Source organism: Piliocolobus tephrosceles, chromosome 9, assembly GCF_002776525.5.
Source record: "Piliocolobus tephrosceles isolate RC106 chromosome 9, ASM277652v3, whole genome shotgun sequence".
Classification (NCBI taxonomy): Eukaryota; Metazoa; Chordata; class Mammalia; order Primates; family Cercopithecidae; genus Piliocolobus; species Piliocolobus tephrosceles.
The window spans coordinates 99,258,999-99,283,998 of NC_045442.1; the positions used below are offsets into that span (position 1 = coordinate 99,258,999).

General features: G+C 38.0%; 1 protein-coding gene across 4 annotated transcripts in view; it reads left to right on the forward strand.

Moving 5' to 3' along the window:
• Positions 1-25,000, forward strand: part of EPC1 (enhancer of polycomb homolog 1) — a 113,170-nt gene that overhangs the window by 85,624 nt on the left and 2,546 nt on the right. For 2 of the 4 annotated variants that reach the window (XM_023218139.2, XM_023218137.3), the window contains exons 3-14: positions 1,872-2,017; positions 2,415-2,621; positions 2,962-3,110; positions 4,186-4,345; positions 8,219-8,395; positions 8,478-8,567; positions 8,650-8,798; positions 10,431-10,783; positions 22,062-22,180; positions 22,261-22,329; positions 23,168-23,309; positions 23,418-23,781. In XM_023218139.2, the coding sequence (XP_023073907.1) occupies positions 1,872-2,017; positions 2,415-2,621; positions 2,962-3,110; positions 4,186-4,345; positions 8,219-8,395; positions 8,478-8,567; positions 8,650-8,798; positions 10,431-10,783; positions 22,062-22,180; positions 22,261-22,329; positions 23,168-23,309; positions 23,418-23,781 (2,125 nt within the window). The remainder of the gene's footprint in view (positions 1-1,871; positions 2,018-2,414; positions 2,622-2,961; positions 3,111-4,185; positions 4,346-8,218; positions 8,396-8,477; positions 8,568-8,649; positions 8,799-10,430; positions 10,784-22,061; positions 22,181-22,260; positions 22,330-23,167; positions 23,310-23,417; positions 23,782-25,000) is intronic. The other 2 variants (XM_023218140.3, XM_023218138.2) reach the window with 1 other exon arrangement.

The following is a 25,000-nucleotide window of genomic DNA, read 5'->3' on the forward strand; positions in this document are numbered from 1 at the left end:
GACAAAATGTGATGATGGAAAATCATTGGAGGGCCCATGATTGCAGGTACTGTGAGTACAGAGATGTTAACATCTAGAAATTTTTATAGTCTGAATACTTACTTATTTTAATTAGAAATGTTATCGAAGTGATATAGGTTAAAATAAAAAATAAAACAGTGAAATAATACATTCAACTGTACCAATATTTTTTTTACTTCTCCAGGCCAGACACTATGTTAAGCTTTAAGCAGAGGTGGCGGTATTTGGCAGCTAAATAGTGCTCTTTGTACCTATCATAGACTTTAATGTCTGACTGGTTTTGGAGGTTATTTCCCCCCACTTTAATAGAGGTTACATTAGAATACTTTTCAGTAGAGTACTGCAAGCAGAGGTGGTATACAAGGTGAAACCTGTTACCCTCCACGTAGAGGTACAGAAATAAAGAAGGCATGCCTCTCCCTAAAGAGATCACGCACATTCTAATAGGGAGGCATGCTTAACGGTACATTATAAAGTATGAGAAGTGGGCTCTTAGCCACTAAAAAAGATGAAAGTGGTTAGGAACCACTTCTTGGGTGGGGAATAATCAAAAAAGGATTCTAGAGGAGTGATACCAGGCTGGGTGCTAAAAAGAATAAATAAGCATTTGCCTTCTTGGTGGCCAAGCAGAAAAACAGGGATTTTTGTAAAGGCCTGCACTATCATGAAATAGCATACTGGATGAAATCAATGAAATCTCATCTTACTAGATCATAAAAAGAACTGATGACACTGGAGAGAATAGGAAAAAAGGGCCTTACACCATTCTAAAGATGTGGAATCTAAGGTTAGTAGAAGGAATTAAGTAAGGGAAAGATGTGAGACAAACTTTTATGTTAAAGCTGTTTAATGTTTTGCTTATCATATTCATACCAACCTAGCTTAATTTTGGTAAGTAATTAAACAACATTTGATAGTAGCAGTGGTTCTTGCCAGCAGATCTAAGATCCTCCCGTTTCCGTCAACATGACAGTGTTCCCATAGAGAAACAAACTTCCTAGGCAGGAATGTACTCACTGAGTGACAGCTGCTGAAAACTCAAAATCTGAAATGCTCCACATTTCGAAACTTGAGCACCAGTGTGATTCCACAAGTAGAAAATTATACACCTGCCCTCATGTGATGATGGGTCACATTCAAAACTTTGTTTCACGCACAAAATATAACATAAAATCACCATCAGGCTATGCATATAGGGTATATGTGAAAAAAATGAATTTTGTGTTTAGGCTTGGGTCCCACCCTCAAGAAATCTGATTATATTCAAATATTCCAAAATCCAAAACACTTCTGGTCCCAAGCATTTTGAATGAGGGATTCTCAATCTGTACTGTTATTGGTAGTGACTTCTAACACTTCAGCTTTAAAGACCACTCCCTTAGCTTTTGGTAAAGTAGTTGAATAATCTACAAAATAGGACTTAAATATTATAGAAAAAAATCTTATTTAAAAGCCTTCTCCTTTTATATTGTAAAAATTGCCTATGTGATGATTTTTGATCTATAAAAATGGCACTTGCACATGGTTCAACCGAGTAAGTTTTAATGATTGCTTTATGTTCTTAATAATAGGCTTCTAGTCTGTTTGCTTTTAGGAGTGGTCGGAGGGGGTCGCATCCGTTGTCTTTTATTACTTATATGTATATTCATAGTGAAGATAATCTCCTTTCTTTAACTTTAAATGTGAAAGACAAATCTGTAAACTTAGATTGTTTGCAACTTTGAAAACAAAATCCAGAAATTCTTTCTTATTTCTTTAGAAAGTGTAGGTCTTGTTTTTATGCAGACATCTGTGAAGTTTTTGTTGGTGAATTCACACAGTAAATGATTGCATATGGTTCCTTCTGTCAGCTTTTAGTTTGGATGCTGAACAGCCAGATTATGATTTGGATTCTGAAGATGAAGTATTTGTGAATAAACTGAAAAAGAAAATGGACATCTGCCCATTGCAATTTGAGGAGATGATTGACCGCCTAGAAAAAGGCAGTGGTCAGCAGGTACAACTTCATTTGTATATAACAAGTATATACATAGTCTGTGTAAAGAACTGTATTGTATGGAAAGAGTGTGAGATTGTAGGTTAGGGGTAATCAGGCAGACTTTAGAGTTAAAAAGTATGAATTCAAATCTCATCTCTGCTTATCAGTAACCTGTGTAATCTTGAGCAATATGTTTAAATTTTTCTGTGCCTCGGTTCCCCTAGGATTGTTGTAAAGATTAAATAATGTATATAAAGCACCCTAGTTCAGTGACTGACATGGATAGTGTACTCCTCAAGTTTCCCGTTTGTTAATAATGTTGTAATATCCATTATTGTCCTTTAAATTTAGAAGTAAATACTGATGAACCTTGTATGTGTATTGTATGAAAATGACATAATGGTTTTACATTTAGCCAGTCAGTCTGCAGGAAGCCAAACTACTGCTAAAAGAAGATGATGAACTAATTAGAGAAGTTTATGAATATTGGATTAAAAAGAGAAAAAACTGTCGAGGGCCATCTCTTATTCCATCAGTAAAACAAGAAAAGCGAGATGGTTCCAGCACAAATGATCCTTATGTGGCTTTTAGAAGGCGTACTGAAAAAATGCAGACTCGAAAAGTAAGTGAATTTGAAGAATTTTTTTGATAGTAATTGATATAATAATTATTTATAGTTAGGACTATCTCAATACTATAGTTTAATTTATATTCAAATATGACTTTCCAATTATAAGAAAAATACTTAAATTGAACTTAAGATTTATTATGCAGCTGTTAATGTTATATTTTAATGTTAATCCATTTAAAAATCAATACAAAATTGATTTCCTGGTGATCTGTGCTCCCTTTTATTGTCTTTAAATTCTCATTTAACCCTTCAAATATATAAATTTAATGGGTCAATAACTATACCACTAGTTAGAAATACTTACATTAAACAAGCAACTTCACATTTGCAGAATCGCAAAAATGATGAAGCCTCTTATGAAAAAATGCTTAAGCTGCGACGAGATCTAAGTCGAGCTGTTACTATTCTAGAGATGATAAAAAGAAGAGAAAAAAGTAAAAGAGAGCTATTGCACTTAACACTGGAAATTATGGAAAAGAGGTAATGTATATATTTTAATAATGTTAGAGGAAGTATAGTGCCATTAACATTTTGTATATTGAGTTAATTTATTTCCTGTGCAATAATCTAATTACAGAAATATCTTTTTTAAATAATAGAGACTTTAAATTTGTGGTATGGTACTTTTTATACTTTTACATATTTTCCTCTATTTTCTTTAAAAGTGACTGGATTCACTTAACACTGGACTGTTAAATAGAAAAGGGCAAAGAAAGAGGGGGAAAGGCCCATGTATCTTACCACTCAAGCATTTGGCAAGGTACACAATGAAAACTTAAAAAAAAAAAAAAAAACCCTGCCCTATTTCTAGTCCCTATCCCCAAAGAAAACCACTTTTAAATTTCTTGTGGTTACTTTTAGAAAAATTACTTTTAAAGCCCAGGCAATTCTAATTAGCAGAAAGATCCATAGCACCATTTTAGGCATTACTTTCAACTTCTTCACCAAATCTTTCACCAAAATTGCTACGTTAAAATTCCAACTTTTGATTTCTTCCCCACAGTCCTCTATTTATATGCCATGATAAAGCTATAAGCCAAAAAAGTAAAAGGAAGAAACAAAAGGAATTATGTAATCTTTAATTTTAAGAGACATTGAATAGTCAAAGTTTAACTACAATCTTGCCTTAAATGTAATTGGTATTTATAATTACATCCTAGTCAGCTAGTTATTAATGGTTATAAAGATAAATACTTACAAAATTAACTTTCCAAAATTTTCTTCTTTTTCCTGCTTTATTTAGGTATAACTGACAAATAAAAATTACATATTTTGTATGTTGATCAAAGGGTACAAACTTACAGTTATGAAATGAATAAGTTCTGGAGACCTAATGTACAGCATGGTTAATAACAATGTATTATATACTTGAAATTTGCTAAGAGTAGATCTTAAGTAATCTCACCACATATACACACAAGGTAATTATGTGAGGTGATGGATATGTTAATTAGCTTGATTGTGGTAATCATTTCACAGTATAAATGTATATCAAAACATCACGTTGTATTCCTTAAATATATGTAATTTTAAACTTTCATTTGTATAATTTTAGGTATAATTTGGGCGATTACAATGGAGAGATCATGTCTGAGGTTATGGCACAGAGACAGCCAATGAAACCTACTTATGCCATCCCCATCATCCCTATTACTAATAGCAGTCAATTTAAACACCAGGAAACAATGGATGTGAAGGAGTTCAAAGTTAATAAGGTGATTAATGTTTTTGTGATAATAGTATAATGGGATGGTATTTTATCATCAGAATGAAGGTTAAAAAGAAAAATACATATAGGCTGGGCACGGTGGTTCATGCCTGTAATCCCAGCACTTCGGGAGACAGAGGTGGGTGGATCACCCGAGGTCAGGAGTTCGGGACCAGCCTGACCAACATGGTGAAACGCCGTCTCTACTAAGAATACAAAAAAATTAGCCAGGCATGGTGGCATGCGCCTGCAATCCCAGCTACTCGGGAGGCTGAGACAGGAGAATTAATTAAACCCAGGAGGTAGAGGTTGCAGTGAGCCGAGATCGCACCACTGCAATACAGCCTGGGTGACAAAGCAAGATTCCATCTCAAAAAAAAAAAGATAAAAAAAGAAAAATACATATAAACCCCACCTTAATGTATATTGCAATGATTGTGCCATAATATGAAGAAAAGCAGAATTTTAATCTATAATTAAAATTTTATTTTTGTTTCTCTTCCTTATAAAGGGAAGCTTTTGTTACTATATCTGATAAAAGGAAAAATACTCCTTTTACAAGTTGTAGGATTATGAAGTATTGAAATAATTCATACAAAATATGAAGAGTTAGGGAGAAAGAGATGAAATCCTCCCTGATCAGATGAGTTTTTCTTTCTTTCTTTTTTTTTTTTTTTTGAGATAGAGTCTTGCTCTGTCACCCAGGCTGGAGTGCAGTGGCACACTCTCAGCTCACTGCAACCTCCACCCACCGAGTTTAAGCGATTCTCCTGTCTCGCCTCCCCTAGTAGCTGAGACTACAGGTAGCGTGCGCCACCACGCTGGGATAATTTTTGTAATTTTAGTAGAGATGGGGTTTCGCCATGTAGGCCAGGCTGATCTCAAACTCTTGACCTCAGGTGATCCGCCCGTCTCGGCCTCCCAAAGTGCTGGACTACAGGTGTGAGCCACCAAACCCGGCCTCAAATGAGTTTTTCTGTCTTTTGTGGACACAATCATGTATAAGAAGGAATTTTGGTATCCTAATAGTTTGTAATATAATGATTTAGAAATGGAAATATTTGACAGATTAGTATTTAACCAAATCACAATTTGTGAAGAATAAAATTTGTGAGAGGAAATAAAATTAGTGAAGGGAAACTGAGGTAAATAAGGGGAGCCATTAATTAAGTGGCACTTTCTTGGAAAGTGTACATCTGAGGAAAAAGTACCTTATGCATTTTTTTGTATGAAATTTTTCATGACCGGGCGAGTGGTTCATGCCTGTAAGTAATCCCAGCACTCTGGGAAGCCGAGGTGGGCGGATCATGAGGTCAGGAGATCGAGACCATCCTGACTAACATGGTGAAACCCCATCTCTACTAAAAACACAAAAAAATTAGCCAGGCGTGGTGGCGGGCGCCTGTAGTCCCAGCTACTTCAGAGGCTTAGCAGGAGAATGGCGTGAACCCGGGAGGCGGAACTTGCAGTGAGCCAAGATCATGCCACTGCACTCCAGCCTGGGCGACAGAGTGACTCTGTCTCAAAAAAAATGTTTCATGAAACTTTGCATCTACCATACCAGTTAATTTGAGGAATGGGCACATTTGTCATCAGTTTTATCTCCCCTGTGTCATTTAATATCATTGTCACACAGGTTTTTTTTGTGTGTGTGGTAAACAGACCTTCCAGCCTGAATGTACAACCTGCCACACCAGTTTGAATGAATGATGATTTCCCCAGCCTGGACTTTTTTTGGAGGCGAGAGGGAGGAGGTGTTTAAAGCAGTGCCAGGGACCAGACCATTTTGTGAAAAAACATGGACTTTTTTTTTCCCCCACTTTGTTAACATAGACATTTTGATTTTTAAAAAACGTAGGGGAGGATGGGAGGAAGAATAGAGTTATTCTCGTTACTCTCTTCAGTAATCTGGAAAGTTAGAGCTGTGCCCCAAAATACTGTTTTAGTTTACTCATGTAAGTTTTTATTTAAATTTTGCATTGATCTAAATTTTATGTCCTGCATTTATAATATATTAGTTCTAAATGTATCTTTAAAGCTGAATGGGATTGTTTCCACTGTTACTTTTTTTTTTTTTTTTAATTTGAGACGGAGTCTCGCTCTGTCGCCCAGGCTGGAGTGCAGTGGTGCGGTCTTGGCTCACTGCAACCTCCGCCTCCTGGGTTCAAGTGATTCTCCTGCCTCAGCCTCCCAAATAGCTGGGACTACAGGCACGTGCCACCACACCTGGCTAATTTTTTGTATTTTTAGTAGAGACGGGGTTTCACCGTGTTAGCCAGGATGGTCTCAATCTCTTGACCTCATGATCTGCCCGCCTCGGCCTCCCAAAGTGTTGGGATTACAGGCATGAGCCACCCCGCCTGGCCTCCCACTCTTAACTGTTTTAATGTGGTCCCCCAATCTGAGCCGTACATGATTTTGTGAACTACTTTAGTATTATCCTTCAGTTTTCGTATTTTAAGATTAATTATCCTATTCTTTGCTTTCCTCTGTATGTGTGCCACTCATGCTTAAAAGTTACTTACTTTAGGCCAGGTGCGGCAAAGTGTTGGGATTATTACGCCTATAATCCCAATACTTTGGGAGGTAGAGGCAGGCAGATCACTTGAGGTCAAGAGTTTGAAACCAGCCTGGCCAACATGGCGAAACCCCATCTCTACTAAAAATACAAAAAAAATTAGCCAGGTGTGGTGGCGTGAGCCTGTAATCCCAGCTACTTGGGAGGCTGAGGCAGGAAAATCATTTGAACCTGGGAGGCAGAGATTGCAATGAGCCGAGATCACACCGCTGTACTCCAGCCTAAGTGACAGAGCAAGTGACTCCATCTCAAAGAAAAAAAGAAAAAAGTAATAGATAGTAATGTAGTCCTCAAGCACTGCCCTAGCTGATGGTTGATGTTAATTTTTAAATAATGTTTTGCATTGCCATGGCCAGCTTTTGATTTGATTATCCTGTCAAATACAACAGTAGAAATTGTAGAGAGATGCCTTATGGTTTGGGAAAGCCATGGTTTTCCCAAAAAACCATAATGTCATAAACTGCATAAAACCTAACATAAATATTTAGCGTATTCACATAACCGTGGTGCTTGCCATGATCTTTTTCTTTCCAACAAATACAATTTTTGCCACTACTTTACCTTACCTATTGCCTACATATCAAATTCATACTTCTCCCAACCTTTGCCATCATCTGTAATCCATGTGTCTAACGTGCTGTGTTCCATCAGCTCAGTTACTCTTGCCTATATATTTTATCCTGAATTTCCCCTATTTAATGATTTCATATCTTTATCCATTAAAACTGTTCAAAATTCACCATTTCAGAAAGCTTTCATTGTTCAGCCCGCAAATCCTTTCTACTCTTTATTTGTATAACCCCTCAGTCAGCATTATGACTTTGTTATCTACTATGTTAACAGTTTTCTGTAGTTTGCTTTCTGTATATACGAAGACATTTTCATTTTTATTTGTCCTATATTTATTATTTCTTGAGAATAAGGACTAGACAATCCCCTTTTAAAAAAAAATTATCTCTAGAATTTTCATAGAAAATTAAGAAAATGAGAGGAACCAGCAGTAAATATACTAATTGCAGTTGTAAGACTTCAGAAGTTGGAGAACTTCTGTTCTCTCCTTTTATTTTAATTGAAACAAAATTGTTTGTGTGATTATGTTTAGATTGTAGGACAAATGTATGCGAAAGGAGGCCAACTTCTCTAGACTTTACACTATAAGATGGCCAAACATAGAGTCTTGTGTCTCTTATGAATATAAATGCCCTCATTATAGCAATAAACTTCTTTTTAAAATTTCCCCCAAAACTGCAAGTTTGTTGAACATGGTTTCTGGTGTATAATTAATTCATGTCTTTGTTGCAGCAAGATAAAGCCGATCTTATCCGACCGAAACGGAAATATGAAAAGAAGCCCAAAGTCTTACCATCGTCTGCCGCTGCTACTCCCCAACAGACGAGTCCTGCTGCACTGCCAGTTTTCAATGCTAAAGATCTGAATCAGTATGACTTTCCCAGCTCAGACGAAGAACCTCTCTCCCAGGTACAAATACAATTCTCTGTGAACTTTGAGGAGGGATATAGGAAGTCACATATCTGACCTACTTTCTTTATTTCATTTAAAGGTTTTGTCTGGCTCTTCGGAAGCTGAGGAAGACAATGATCCTGATGGTCCTTTTGCTTTCCGTAGGAAAGCAGGCTGTCAGTACTATGCTGTAAGTTTCAGACTGTCTTTGTAAATAACAAACTGTTTACCTTTAACTGACAAAATTAAATAATTTGGATTTTTTTTTTAAGCCTCACTTAGACCAAACTGGCAACTGGCCTTGGACTAGTCCTAAAGATGGAGGATTAGGGGATGTGCGATATAGATACTGCTTAACTACTCTCACCGTACCCCAAAGGTGTATTGGATTTGCACGAAGACGGGTTGGGCGCGGTGGAAGGTAAGGTATTTCTATATTCCTAGCAGAAGGATTTTTTAGGCATTAGGGTGATCGAATTTAACTTTTAAAGTCAGGTAATCCCTCTGAACAACTCATTAGTTCCTATTTGCTATTCTTAACTGATTTGTGGACTAAAATATTTTTGCTGCTGTACTACCTGGTTCTTACACATCCATAGCTTTTGTCATAACTCTAATGGGTCCCTAATGGACCTGCTTTTCTCCCCAAGGTGGAAAACTTCAGATAAATTATCAAGGGATAGAATTGTGAGAAAAGGCAACAGATGAAGACAAGTGTAAATCCTGATTGCACACAGTGTATTAAGTTAAAGAAACTGCAAAAAAGTTGTTTCACACTAACTAGTATAATGGGTTTAACCTGACAATGAAAAGGATCCATGCATAACCTGATCTTGACATCCCAGTTTGTCAGGATCTAATTGTTCTTCCTTTGTTTAAACCTTGTAGAATTCCTTCCTTCATACTCTCAATGTCTTTATGCAAGAAGTTGTTCATATAGGGACAGGAAACAAATGACAAAACACATAAACTCAAGGAATGGAGAGACGTTAATGTATAATGTGTGGGGAAAATTAAAAGGGAAAGCAAATAATGGTATCAAGGCGATTTTTCAGGAAGAAACCTAAGGGTATATTTATGATAAACCAATGGCTTATACAAATTTTTTTTTGTCTTTAACTCTTAATTGCAGAGCATTTTTTTTATTATTATTTAAACGTTGGTTAAGAATTATCTAGGCACTGAAATACATTTTATTTAGTCCGTTTTCTTCCATCACTATGTTGGCATCAGGAGCAGTGAAAATTCTCTACATTGGCTATATTTTATTCTATTACTAACATTAATCAATGTTATTTTGAATTGGAGTCATTTATAATGTTTATATGAATAACAAGAGGCCAGGCATGGTGGCTCACACCTGTAATCCCAGCACTTTGGGAGGCCAAGGTGGGTGGATCACTTGAGGTCAGGAGTTTGAGACCAGCCTGACCAACATGGGGAAACCCCATCTCCACAAAAAACACAAAAATTAGCCGGGCATGGTGGTAGGCGCCTGTAATCTCAGTTACTTGGGAGGCTGAGGCAGGAGAATCACTTGAACCTGGGGCGGAGGTTGCAGTGAACCAAGATCGCACAATTGCACTCCAATCTGGGTGACAGAGTAAAACTCCATCTCAATCAATCAATAACATAAGAATATATCCTCTAGAGTAGTGGATCTCAAATATTTTGTCTATTAAGAAATGTTAATAGTATAAAATACTATGTTTTTTTGTTGCTTTTCTTCTTTCTTCACCCTTTCCCCCCAAAAGAATGAAGTTTTTGCTTAAATATAGAATAAATGTGTTCGCAACATTTTATAAAGCGTTCATTTTGGTGCTTTGTAATGGAAGTGAAAATCTTTGGTTGAAAAACAATTTGTTAAAATAACTTTTATTAGAAATTGAGATTATAGCCTATAAGAACCAAATACTAAAATAATCAACTTTAAAGCTTTAAATATTCAGTATGAGTTGGCCTTTTGGCAGTTGGGGGGAAAAGGAAAAAGATTTCATATATAATCTTTGAATAGCTATTTTAAATAACTGTTTCTTATCTGATTTTTTAATAGGGTCTTACTGGATAGAGCTCATTCAGACTATGACAGTGTGTTTCACCATCTGGATTTGGAAATGCTTTCCTCACCACAACATTCTCCAGTCAATCAGTTTGCCAATACCTCAGAAACAAATACCTCGGACAAATCTTTCTCTAAAGACCTCAGTCAGATACTAGTCAATATCAAATCATGTAGATGGCGGCATTTTAGGCCTCGGACACCATCCCTACATGACAGTGACAATGATGAACTCTCCTGTAGAAAATTATATAGGAGTATAAACCGAACAGGAACAGCACAACCTGGGACCCAGACATGCAGTACCTCTACGCAAAGTAAAAGTAGCAGTGGTTCAGCACACTTTGGTATGTTGACTGTTATGATGTACATTTCTATAGAAATATCAGGTCCAACCATTTGCCATTTGTTTGACTGTGGTCTGTTACATTTATGGCTTAAAGTCCTTTTCTCTGAAACAGTTAAAAAAAAAAAAAAAGAAAAAAGAAAAAGAAAGATAGATCTTGGTCTAAGTATTTATTTGAATCCTGTTGCTATAGGAGTTTGTATGTATGTGTCTTCATTTAAACATACCTGCGTACAAAGATGGTTTATTTCTATTCAATACGTGACATTTGTTTCCTGGATATAGTCTGTGAACTATAAGATTTATCATATTTTTCAATAATATGAGAAGAAAATGGGCCATAAATTGTTAACTGTTTTATGTTCAGATATTTCTCTAGTTTTTACCTAGTCTTCTTTAACATAGAGACCAGCAAGTGAATATATATGCATAACCTTATATGCTGACACAGTAATTCAGAATAATTTATTAAAGATAAACTAATTTTTCAGGGAAGAACATTTAAAGGGTTAATATTTTTGAAATGTTTCAGATAATATCTATTTGTTTATTGTGGCTTTTATTTGAAATGTGTCTAAAATAAATGCTGTTTATTTAAAATATTCCTATAATCTTAGCTGTCTGTTTTAAAGCATAAGTTTGTGTTATTTGAAGCATATATATTGTAGAAATTCACTATTGAATTATGTTACTACTGATTTTTGTAAAGGTAATCTAAGGACTATAAAGATATTTATTGTTCCCCTAATTCGCCCTGTAGGATTATAGTTAAATTGCTTCATAAATATGAACATTTGCTCTGATTCTTAAAGACCTCCAGAAAATGTTCCGTAAACTAGTTTACTTGGTGGTTAAAAAAAGTACAGTTGACTCCTGAACAACATGAGGGTTAGGGGCACCTCCCCATGCAGTCCAAAATTCATGTATAACTTTTGACCCCCCAAAAACTTGACTAATAGCCTGCTCCTGACCAGAATTACCAATAACATGAACAGTCCATTAGTCTGTTAAGATAAACAGTCCAAACATACATATTTTGTGTGTTATATGTATTCTGTACTATATTCTTAAAACAAGCTAGGAAAAAGAACATGTTGTTAAGAAATTTATAGAGCCAGGCATGGTGGCTCATGCCTGTAATCCCAACACTTTGGGAGGCTAAAGTGGGCAGATTGCTTGACCCCAGGAGTTCAAGACTAGCCTGGGCAACATGGTGAAACCCCATCTCTACAAAATATACAAAAATTAGATGGGTGTGGTAGTGAGCGCCTGTAGTCTCAGCTACTCAGCAGACTGAGGTGGTAGGAGCCCAGAAGGTCGAGGCTGCAGTGAGCCGAGATCGTGCTACTACATTCCAGCCTTCACAGCAAAGCAAAACCCTGTTTCAAAAAAAAAAAGAAATTCATAAAGGAGAGAAAATACATTACATTTACTAATCATTAAGTGTAAGTGGATCATCATAAAGGTCTTTATCCTCGTCATCTTCACATTGAGGAGAAGGAGAGGTTGGTCTTGTCATCTGAGGGGTAACAGAAGCAGAAGATAATTTACAAATAAGTGCACCCAGGCAGTTCAAACCCATGTTATTCAAGGGTCAGCTGTACTTCTGTGAAATGGAAGTCTTCCAGCTCATGAGAAAAATAATCACAATTCAGAAATCAACTGGAAGATAAAGCTATTTTAGGGCCAAATAGCTTATTTATAATCCCATTAATGTTACTGTCTTTATCACCAAAAGCCAGTTTCTCTCTACTTTTATAGTCTTAAGAATCAAAATAAAGAACTTTTCAATAAAGACTTAAATGTAGTGTTAGTGTAGAGGTTTTAACAGTATAAATTTCTCATAGGTTACCCTAGTAATGAAGCTTTCTAAGCTGTAAAAAATTCTTTGAGACTTCTCAGAAAATAGGCATATTCTGTCAATCTCTATCTTCTCCACCCCTTAAATAGAGAAGTTGAAGTGTATAACTATCCTAAATATTTAAGGATTTTATAATGCTCTTTTTTTATGAAAAATGTTTTGCTGTACTACTTTAAATAGGCATATTAATAACAGCTGTAAAACTTGGTTGATTTGTGTTTGCCAAAGAACATTAAAAGATGAGCATTACCAAAAGCTTAGCTGAAAAGAAATAATTAGTAACCTTGTAATTTTTCTTCTTTATCATTTCTTTGCCTCATATATGCGATACAACTATTTATTTATGTATTTAAGACAGGATCTTTCTCTGTCACCCAGACTGGAGTACAGTGGCACAGTCATGGCTCACTGCAGCGTCAACTTCCCAGGCTCAAGCGATCCTCCCACCTCAGCCTCCTGGGTAGCTAGGACTGCAGGCGTACGCCACCATGGCTGGCTCATTTTTTGTAAGAGACAGGGTCTCTCTGTGTTGCCCAGGCTGGTCTCAAACTCCTGGCCTCAAGTGATCCTCCTGCCTTGGCCTCCCAAAGTGCTGGGGTTTCAGGGGTGAGCCACTGCACCCAGCCTTGATACTACTTTTTAAAAATGAGTTTATCTATTTTTTTCCTATTGTCTTAATTATTTTCAGTTTCTCCTTAAATTTTGCTAGATCTTGTAATACTTAGAGGATAGATACCTACAGACTACTGTAGGGTGATACTGTTCATTTGTATTTGTGAATATTCCAGAGACCTAAAGCTTTTCTCTGCATACTATATTGCAGTGCATCCATATCATAAGTGCATTTCACTTAATCCAACTCCAGACCCCTGAAGGAAAAAAAAGAAAATTTAGGCCAGGCGTGATGGCTCATGCCTGTAATCCCAGTACTTTGGGAGGCCGAGGCAGGCAGATCACCTGAGGTCAGGAGTTCCAGACTAGCCTGGCTAATATGGCGAAACCCGGTCTCTACTAAAAATACAAAAATTAGCGGGGCATGATGGCAGGTGCCTGTAATCCCAGCTACTCAGGAAGCTGAGGCAGGGAGAATGGCTTGAACTTGGGAGTCAGAGGTTGCAGTGAGCCGAGATTATGCCATTGCATTCCAGCCTGGGTGACAGAGCAAGACTCTATCTCAAAAAAAAAAAAAAGAAAAAATGTAGCAGCTCAAATGTTATACGGAATTCTAAATACAGTTTACTGAGAGAATATATTCTCCAGAGTGAGCCTGGAGTAGGGGAAGTTGAATGTGTTGCTCCTCTTACAGCGTGAGTGCCTGCCTGCATTGCCACTTTATTCATAGGTTAAACATCTTACCTCATTCAGTAGTAATTGTGATTTTAAAGATAATTTTTAATTTTCATACGGCATGGCCCCCACATACAAACCAGACTACTTCCTCTGGCAGTTAACCAAAGAAACTCTGGTGTAGTCTGATGCCAGCGGAAAAACTGGCAGTGTTGGGCTTATTAAAAGAGAAGAGTCAGGCCAGGCACGGTAGGTCACGCTTGTAATCCCAGCACTTTGGGAGGCCGAAGTGGGCAGATCGCCTGAGATCACCTGAGGTCAGGAGTTCAAGACCAGCCTGGCCAACATGGCAAAACCCATCTCTATTAAAAATACAAAAATTGGCCGGGCGCGGTGGCTCACGCCTGTAATCCCAGCACTTTGGGAGGCCAAGACAGGCGGATCACGAGGTCAGGAGATCGAGACCATCCTGGCTAACATGGTGAAATTCTGTCTCTACTAAAAAAACAAAGAAAATTAGCTGGGCATGGTGGTGGGCGCCTGTAGTCCCAGCTGCTGGGAAGGCTGAGGCAGGAGAATGGTGTGAACCCGGGAGGCGGAGCTTGCAGTGAGCCGAGGTGGCACCACTGCACTCCAGCCTGGGCGACAGAGCAAGACTCCATCTCAAAAAAAAAAAGGAAAAAAAAATACAAAAATTAGCCAGACGTGGTGGTGGGTGCCTATAATTCCACCTACTCAGGAGGCTGAAGCAGGAAAATCGCTTGAAGCCAGGAGGTGGAGGTTGCAGTGAGACGACATCATGCCACTGCACTACAGCCTGGGTGACAGGGCAAGACTCCATCTCAAAATAAATAAATAATAAAAATTATGCATGAAACAGAGTATTGACTGCATTTTGACTATGGCCCATCACATGAGGCCAGGTGTGGAATTTTCCACTTTTAGTATCAGGTCATCACAGAAAAAGTTCTGGTTCTTGGAGCATTTCAGATTTCTGACTTTCATATTAGAGATGCTCAACTTGTTTATGAGTTTGGAAGTTAACTATTTCGTAAAATACAAGTCACCTGATAAACTTTGCTGCTATTTAAGCCGAATATATGAGTTATAGCCATTTCTGATTATTCAATCATTGTTTTTTTTGTTTGTCTTGTTTTTGAGACGGAGTCTTGCTCTGTTGCCCAGGCTGGAGTACAGTGGCATGATCTCAGCTCACTGCAACATCCACCTCCCCAGTTCAAGCAGTTCTCTGCCTCAGCCTCCCAAGTAGCTGGGATTACAGGCACCCACCACCATGCCTGTTTTGTATTTTTAGTAGAAACAGGGTTTCACCATCTTGGCCAGGCTGGTCTTGAACTCCTGACCTCATGATCCACCCATCTTGGCCTCCCAGAGTGCTGGGATTACAGGCGTGAGCCACCGTGCCTGGCCTTTTTTTCGAGACACAGTTTCACTCTGTCTCCCAGGCTGTCTCCCAGGCTGTCTTGCCATGGCGTGATCTACTCACTGCAACCTCTGCCCGCTGGCTTCAAGTGATTCTCATGCCTCAGCCTCCCAAGTTGCTGGGATTACAGGTGCACACCACCACACCCAGCTAATTTTTGTATTATTAGTAGAGATGGGATTTCACCATGTTGGCCAGGCTGGTCTTGAACTCTTGACCTCAAGTGATCCGCCCACCTTGGCCTCCCAAAGTGCTGGGAGTTTTAAGTTAAATAGGAAATTCTAAATGAAGATAAAAGAAGTCCATTTTAGTAAAGTGCATGAGCTTTAATATGCTCAATTTATAGTCTGTTTCAGCTACTCAGAATCTTTTTTACTTTCCTTCCCACTCTTGACAATTTTGCATATTTGTATAGCCTGAGCAGTCAGGTATTAGGCTTCCTAATACCCGAGTATTGTGTGAGTTAGGTGTGTTGAGTGCTTGGTCCTCTGGATACCATGCAGCAGGATAACACAGTGGTAAGGAACTGGGAAAGACCATATGTGTATATGGAATTTGGGGGGCTAGGTTTTAGTACTTCAGGATAAATTGTATATTTTTAATAATCTTCAGTTAATAGGTGATTTTGGACAGTTTCCAAATACAGTTTTGTTTTTTGTTTTTTTTTAACTCACAAAAGCACCTTGGGAAGTTGAGTGTTCAGTGACTGGGTATTCATTTGCATAAGGACTCTTATGTAAGAGTCCTTATATAATTCAGAAAGACTGGAAACAGAAAGTGATTTTTAAGCTACAATTCTGTGTTCAAGATGTGAATTCCTAATTTCCAGTAAAATTTCACCAGCATTCTGAAGTATTTTTCTAAGCTTTCATATCTGCAGTAAAGATTTGGTTTATTTTTATAAACGAATAGGAGATATGTGGTTAGAATGATATGTTCCAAGTCTTAATATCTATAACTTAGTGCAATTTAGTTTGTAACATAACATTTTCATCTTACTGTGGAAAAGGAACTCTAGATTTGAGCACTGAATATTTTGTAAGGTTTTGTGAATCTGCAGGACCTTGACTTTATTCAAATGTGTTCCAAAATTCAGAATTTTTGTTTCTTTTTATTTTTTCGAGACAGAGTCTCGCTCTGTTGCCCAGGCTGGAGTGCAGTAGCACAATCTCAGCTCACTGCAACCTCCGCCTCCTGGGTTCAGCAATTCTCCCACCTCAGCCTCCCGAGTAGCTGGGACTACAGGTGCGCACCACCACACCTGGCTCATTTTTGTATTTTTTAAGTAGAGATGGGGTTTTACCATATTGGCCAGGCTGGTCTCAAACTCCTGACCTCATGAGCCTCCGTGCCCAGCCTCAGAACTTTTTTACTATAGAAGGTGGATTATTACATAACATCTGTAGCAGAGTCTGGAGTAGCACCTGTAGTAAAATACATTAATAGTTCTCTAGTCATATAATAAAGTGCAAGAATATTCACACTAAGAGGAATATTTGACTGTAAATAATCTCATGTTCAATCATTCACAGCCAGATGAGGTCAGGTCTGGTCATAGTTTGCCAACAAATGAATTACAACAAACTTTGGTTTTCAAATTAGATTTCTAGATGGCTGATAAGGGCTCGTGAATCCTGTCAGCTCAGTCTCACTAATTAGGAGATCATACTTTAATAACTGCCTGAAGAATCATTTTACTTTATATTTCTTTAAAGTTACCTTTTGTTTTATATTAAAATAATGTTTGGCCTGTGTACTAAAAGAAATTTCTAATTCAGGGTCTTTAGGCATTTGGGGTTGCTTTTGGTTTTATTAAAAGCAAAGTATACATTTTGAGGGGCCGGGTGCTGTGGTTCACGCCTGTAATCCCAGCACTTTGGGAGGCCGAGGCAGGTAGATCGGGAGTTCAAGACCAGCCTGGCAAACATGGCGAAAACTCCGTCTCTACTAAAAATACAAAAACTATCCTGGTGTAGTGGCACACACCTGTAATCCCAGCTACACAAGAGGCTGAGGCAGGAGAATCGCTTGAACCCGGGAGGCCTGAGCAACAGAGTGAGACTCCCTCCCCCCCCCCCAAAAAAGTGTACATTTTGGTAATCTAAACTCCATCTTTCACGGCTGAATGTTTCCTTAGCACCCATCACTTTCCCCTCAGCTTCTCTCCTTTGATCATCTCCGTTGATGACCTTTAGCTCTAAGAGTACAGTGCACAGAGCAGCAGTCTGAGCTGTAGGCTGTCCAGCTGCTGGTGCACCGTACCATGACTTCCCTGTAGTACAAGTGGACTCAGAGTCTTAGGCTGGGCGCAGTGGCTCATGCCTGCAATCCCAGCACTTTGGGAGGCCAAAGCAGGGGTGGATTGCTTGAGCCTAAGGAGTTCAAGACCAGCCTGAGCAACATGGTGAAACCCCCATCTGTACAAAAAATACAAAAATTAGCCAGGCATTATGGTGCTCGCCTATAGTCCCAGCTAGAGCTACTTGGGAGGCTGAAGTGGGAGGACCAGTTGAGTCCAGGAGGTCGAGGCTGCAGTGAGCCCATATCACACCACTGCACTCCAGCTTAGGCAACAGAGTGAGACCCTGTCTCAGAAAAAAAATTCTGCCCCAGAGAATTGGTTACTTAGAAGCTACCAAAACAAAGATAGTTTCTACTTCTGCCTAAGTATTTCTAGTGAAGGTAAATTCAACAACTTTCTAGATCGAGTTATTTGAGAATCTTGGTTAGAACATTTGTCTATGTATTGAACCAAAAACTGCCTTCTTAAATTTAAAGTTGCAGGTCCCTGGTTTGCTCATGGAAGCATACCGAGTGAGTTTGCTCCCCCACCGGCATCATGATGGCCTTCACACAGTTGAAGTCCTATCATGTTTCCTTTCCTAGTCCCGTTCCTGGTTAAATATTTGGAGCTTTTAATCCTGTCCCATACATAGGATTCTCCCTGCATAGACCCTTGTTTGTCAGGTGCTCTAGGTATGCGGGCTTTTTAAGCACTTGATTCATACTGTTGGTACATCAGAAGTTAGATTTCTTATAAATATTAAATCCACGAATTTTTGTCTATTTTTCAATTTAAAATCTCATTGCTTTGGGGTTCTCTTTTCCTTCCACTACTACATCTGTGTGACCTCAGAAGTTTCTTCATCTCTAGGTGAGGTTGTAGGAAGAAATCCTACAACCTCCAAGAGTCCTTCCTGACCTGAAAACTTTCTGGTTTTGTGAAAGGATTCTGACTCTAGATTTGGTCCTCTGTCAACAACAACCATCTTGCCCACCTTTGTGTGAATTACAAACTTGATTCCCACACCTTATCAGGAGGTAAACATACAACCTAAAAATATTCTACCTTGATATCTCAATCCATTCATAGACATTTAGAGAGGGTGAGGGTGGTGGTCATTTTTGTCTTATTTCCATTTAGCGTTTGGTTAAGACTTTCAGGTTATAAGGGTATCATGACCTGAGGTCATCTCAGGATAAAGACCCGGGAACTTTTTCTGGATAAATAATGTATAAAACCCAGTTCAGATTTCATTTGCCCATATTTACAACCTTTGTCCAAGTTTTTCTACTCATTCACACTGGAACCTTCTTTAGGAATTGAACTTTATTTCTCAGAAGAAATATAAAATCTTAGCATCTCATAGCTGAAAAGGACCTTAATGATCACCTAATTTAATCTCATTCTCATTTTATTTATGTATGTATTTATTTTTAAGATGAAGTCTCGCTCTGTGGCCCACACCGGAGTGCAGTGGTGCAATCTCAGCTCACTGCAACCTCTGCCTCCTGGGTTCGAGCGATTCTCGTGCCTCAGCATCCTGAGTAGCTAGGATTACAGGCATGTGCCACCATGTCTGGCTAAGTTTTTGTATTTTTAGTAGAGATGGGGTTTCACCATGTTGGTCATGATGGTCTCAAATTCCTAACCTCAGGTGATCCACCCACCTCAGCATCACAAAGTGCTAGGATTACAGGCGTGAGCCATGGCGCCCACCCTGTCTTTCTCATTTTAGATGAAGACACAGAGTCCCAAAAGATCTAACTTTGCCAGAAATACAGAGCTAGTTATGATAGAGCTGAGGACTAAGAATGTCAAGGTCTTTTGGCCCCTAGACCATGGTTTTTGTTACCACCACTTTCAGCTTACGGGTTGCTCTGTGCATTTTTCTTAGACTATTTGCCAAAAGTGTCCAGGAAAAATTTCATAACTAGACTCTGTAGAAGACAGCAATATCTAACAAATAGGCTAACATAGTAATCTAAAATGTTGATTGCATTTTTTTCTTTTCTTTTTTTTTTTTTTTTGAGACAGTCTTACTCTGTCACCCAGGCTGGAGTGCAATGGCCTGGTATCAGCTAACTGCACCCTCCACCTCCCGGGTTCAAGCGATTCTCCTGTCTCAGCCTCCCAAGTAGCTGGGACTACAGGCTCGTGCCACCACACCCAGCTAATTTTTGCATTTTTAATAGAGACGGGGTTTTACTATCTTGGCTAGGCTGGTCTCAAACTCCTAACCTCGTGATCCACCCATCTTGGCTTCCCAAAGTATTGGAATTATAGGTGTGAGCCACTGCACCTGGCCTTGGTTGCATTTTTATTTCCAAGTCTGTATTAGGAAGAAGTTAACAGTTCTTAAGAAGTGAAATTCACAAGACCTTCAAAGACCCAGGATTAAGATGTTAAATAAAGCAAAAATATTTAGACTTTATTCATGTCAATTTCTAATTAGTTCCTGATAAATGTTTAATTAAACACACACACCAGCAAAGTTCTACGAAAGAATACTTTCTTTCATCTATATGGACTTTCATACATAGACATTCGGTGAATGCTAAATTATGGTTTTTCTATATATGTAATGACCTGACCTTCCAAAACTGGTTTGCTTTTAAATTTACCGAGCATTCTCTACTAGAAAAGCCAAGGCTTAGGCCACACACTCAAATGTAGGAAATTCAGCTGTAAATCTCAAAAATATATTGGCAAAAGTATCTAGTGAATCAAGGATCCTTACATTTAAATAATTGCTTTTCATGGATATTTTTAAAACATAAGGAGAATATTAACTATGAAATTGTTTTAGGGCAGCATTGACCTTTTTAGATTTTCTTCAAGTTTCAAAACAACACATTTCTGTTTATATGGAAATGATCATGTTGACAGTTATTTTTATGTCAGTATTTAGGGAGCATTCTATTATCAATAAAAATCTTTTCTATAGATTGCAGATTTGTGAATTACAAACATAGTAGGAAAAGGAGCTCATCAAAGGACAGATACCAACTGAACAGATTTTAACACACAGAAAATAAGAAAACCAATTTCCAACAAGAAGTTACTTTTTTGCCCTTGTAACCCAAGAACTTAGTTCGACTCAAGTATGAGAGCCTGTGTAGATACTAATAACTTATGAGGTTTTCTTGAATATTATTTCACAATTTTCTGATCCATTCCAAATATGGCAGAATTTGTACCTAAGCATTTTCTAGTTGTACCAGGCAGAAACTATATCCTGGAGGGTAAAGAAAGATTCTTCATGAGTTATATAAGTGAAAATTATAAGACTTGAAGTGATAGTCTAGCTAAACTATCAAACTGCCATTAAACAAGAACAAATTAGGTGACAGTATTTTGAAAACATTAAACTTTAGATAGAGGAAATGTGCATGATTTATGGATTCCCTGGTAGCCAGGGATGCATGATAAATCTTTTTTTTGTTTTAATTAATTACTCAAACAAACATCACAGTCTTCTTAAAGACGCCTTTAAAGTCAGAGGTATTGTGATTGTATGTGCTTTTTTTTTTTAATTGGCAAAAAAAGAGAAAAAGGTTTCCTTTTTAAAAACTGCACACACTTTTTTGGGGGGGTAATAAATGAACATTTTTTTGTTTGTTTTTTTTAGAACTGAGCTCTCCATAGACAAACATAAGTAGCATAACACAGTGTCTTTCCTCAGACATCATTCTGTACAGTAAATCAACATAAACAACTCCGTTCTTATTGACTGGATTTTTTCCAGGTGGGTTAATTGGGTGGGGAAAATTAATTAACCTTAACATTGGAGCCTCTTTTCTTCCTGTTAAACTTAAAGGATGAGTTCTTTAAAAAAAAAAAAAAAAAAAGGCAATAAACCAACCAACAACTGTAATCTTTCATATAGAGGAAAAATTTTTAATGACTATAATTAGAAAATATGTAGAACAATTAGTATATATACACAGAGCTGTTAGGGATCATCTGAATGCATTGGGAAGATATGGATTAAATAGAAATCAAATGGTAATTATCAGAATTTCTCTCAAGCTCAGTGCAAAGTTGAATTCCAAATCTATGGATTTTAAAAGCTGATATTACCTTTCTACACTGTCTAGAACAAGTGTCACAGCTTAAAAAAAAAATAGTGGTGTTGAAATCTGGGAAGTGAGAAGTTCTCTTTCCTGTGTTTAATTCAGGAAGTTTAATTTTTTTTTTCTTTAAATTCATGCCACTCTTGTTAAATGTGGTAGCAGAAACATAGAAATTTTCATTTGGAAGTGATCTTTAGCAGGATCATGATCCTTTGTCAGATGCTTCAATTTTGCACAAATTTCTTCTAATGCAGAATTTTCGTTTTAGTATTGTAAGACATATATGACAGCTGGGCATTTGTATAAAGTGTGTCTTTATTTTATGTTCAGCATTTACAGCCGAACAATACCAGCAACATCAACAGCAACTGGCACTCATGCAGAAACAGCAGCTTGCACAAATTCAGCAACAGCAAGCAAATAGTAATTCCTCCACCAACACATCACAGGTGAGGGATTTGTCTGTCTTATGATTATCCCTCATTGTTTCCCACCAGAGTTCATCTCTAATTACCAACTGTTGTCATAGAACCTTGCATCTAACCAGCAGAAAAGTGGCTTTCGCCTGAATATACAGGGTTTAGAAAGAACACTGCAGGTGAGTATGGAAGCTGTTGCCTCTGCTCCCTATTTTAAAAAGTAAAACTAAAGCACTTAGTTAAATGAGATGAAGATACTGGCCTCCCGTCTGACCTGTAGTCCGTTAATGTACCTTGAATATATAACCCCACCCAGTTCATTCTCTTGGGCATGTTAATTATTATTAAGACTTTTAAAATTATGCAAAAAATAACCTTTCCTACTGTTGAAAGAGATAACTTTTAAACCTAAAGCATGATAAATGTTTGCCATTTAAACACATGTAGGACATAAAGCTGAGGTTTGAGTCTCTATGCATCTTGCAGGAAAAATTTATTTTTAAAAAGTTGAGGGGCCTGTCAATTTCTAGGTTAAATTATGTCATATTTTGTTGCTTCCATTTCTAAAGTGCTAGTTATCTTATCCCAAAGGTGCCTTTCATTGTGTGTGTATACATACGTGTGTGTGTATAAGTTAGGTGAAGGAAGTTTACATATGTATTCATTATATGGATTTGCAAATCACTGAAATGTTTACTAGCGTATTTCTTGTCCAACATTTTGTGTTGGAGGTTTGCTGTTTCCACATTATAGGAGGCTTATTTTGGTAATCGACTTATACATATTATATATTGTCACATATGAAGCAAAATTTACAACTTAGATTACTTTTCATTTTTCAAATATATGACTATCAAAAGAGATAATTACTGTTGCATCTCAAGGTACTAAAAAAGAAAGATTTCAGTGGTTTGCCGTTTTTACTTACTATATTCAAACTGATTTTGGTATACATGTGTAGCTTTGATACTGATTTGATACTAAGTGATACTGATTAGATTTCTTTTGTATTTTTAGGGTTTTGTTTCTAAGACTTTGGATTCTGCTAGTGCTCAGTTTGCTGCTTCTGCTTTGGTGACATCAGAACAACTGATGGGATTCAAGATGAAGGATGATGTGGTGCTTGGAATCGGGGTGAATGGTGTCCTTCCAGCCTCAGGTAAGAATAAAGACATTTAAATTGTTTGGGTTATATTTATAACATATATCTATAATATAAACAGCAAAGTCGTACATTGTTTAGATGTTTCTTTCTTTTTCTCTCTAGGAGTATACAAGGGCTTACACCTCAGTAGTACTACACCAACAGCACTTGTACATACAAGTCCGTCAACGGCAGGTTCAGCTTTGTTACAGCCTTCAAATATTACACAGACTTCAAGTTCCCACAGTGCACTGAGTCATCAAGTAACTGCTGCCAATTCTGCAACAACTCAGGTTCTGATTGGGAACAACATTCGATTAACTGTACCTTCATCAGTTGCCACTGTAAACTCTATTGCCCCAATAAATGCACGACATATACCGAGGACTTTAAGTGCTGTTCCATCATCTGCCTTAAAGCTGGCTGCCGCAGCAAACTGTCAAGTTTCCAAGGTCCCATCTTCATCCTCTGTAGATTCAGTTCCAAGGTGAGTAGTTATTTTAGCCTAACATACCTGGAATAGGAAATCTAACCTCAGTCCTCCAGCATTGTTCTTTACCTATTTCTTTGTGCTTCCTGTTCTTTTCTTTTTATACATTAAAAATGTATAGTTGAGAATTGATCACTTATTTATTCAAGAACTAAACAGTTCTTGAACACTTAATTCAATATTAAGAATTTGAACTAACTGGTATAGTGAATATTGCATATATGATTTGGAACGTCCCTTTCTTACTATAGCAATAGATTATGCTAGGCACGGTGGTTCGCACCTGTAATCCCAGCACTTTGGGAGGCAGAGGCAGGCAGATCACCTAAGGTCAGAAGTTCAAGACCAGCCAATCCAACATGGTAAAAGGCCATCTCTACTAAAAATACAAAATTAGCCGGGAATGGTGGTGCATGCCTGTAATCCCAGCTACTCAGGAGGCTGAGGCAGGAGAATTGCTTGAACCCGGGAGGCAGAGGTTGCAACGAGCCAAGATTACACCATTGCACTCCAGCCAGGGCAACAAGAGCTAAATTCTGTCTCAAAAAAAAAACCATATAATGCTCTCATTTTTCTTCCATCTTTGGATGGAAGGAGTTCTCTTTAGAACGTTTCTTTTATGATTTTTTTTCCACAGCTTCTCATGTAAACAGGTAGAATTGATAGAACCCCCCGCCCCATCACTGGTGTGCTAAGCTATTCTTTTTTTTTTTTTTGAGATGGAGTCTTGCTCTGTCACCCAGGCTGGAGTGCAATGGCACAATCTCAGCTCACTGCAACCTCTGCCTCCCGGGTTCAAGTGATTCTCCTGTCTCAGCCTCCTGAGGAGCTGGGATTACAGGCATGTGACACCATGCCTGGCTAATTTTTGCATTTTTAGCAGAGATGGGGTTTTGAACTCCTGACCTCAAGTCATGCTGGTCTTGAACTCCTGACCTCAGGTGATCAGCCTGCCTCGGCCTCCCAAAGTGCTGGGATTACAGGCATGAGCCACTGCGCCTGGCCTTAAGCTATTCTTCTTAATGTAAAGACTTACAGTATTCATGCCAGGTCAACTCTGAAACCATTATTTTTTTGTGCTAACTTGCCTTCTTAGATTTCAGTAGACAGTTGAGAATTTTGCTTACAGTCCTGCTGTCTACAAGGTACTGTGGGAGAAGCAAAAGAAAAAGACAGGTGTTTTCAGTTTAGTTATAACTGCAGCCAGGCATAAAAG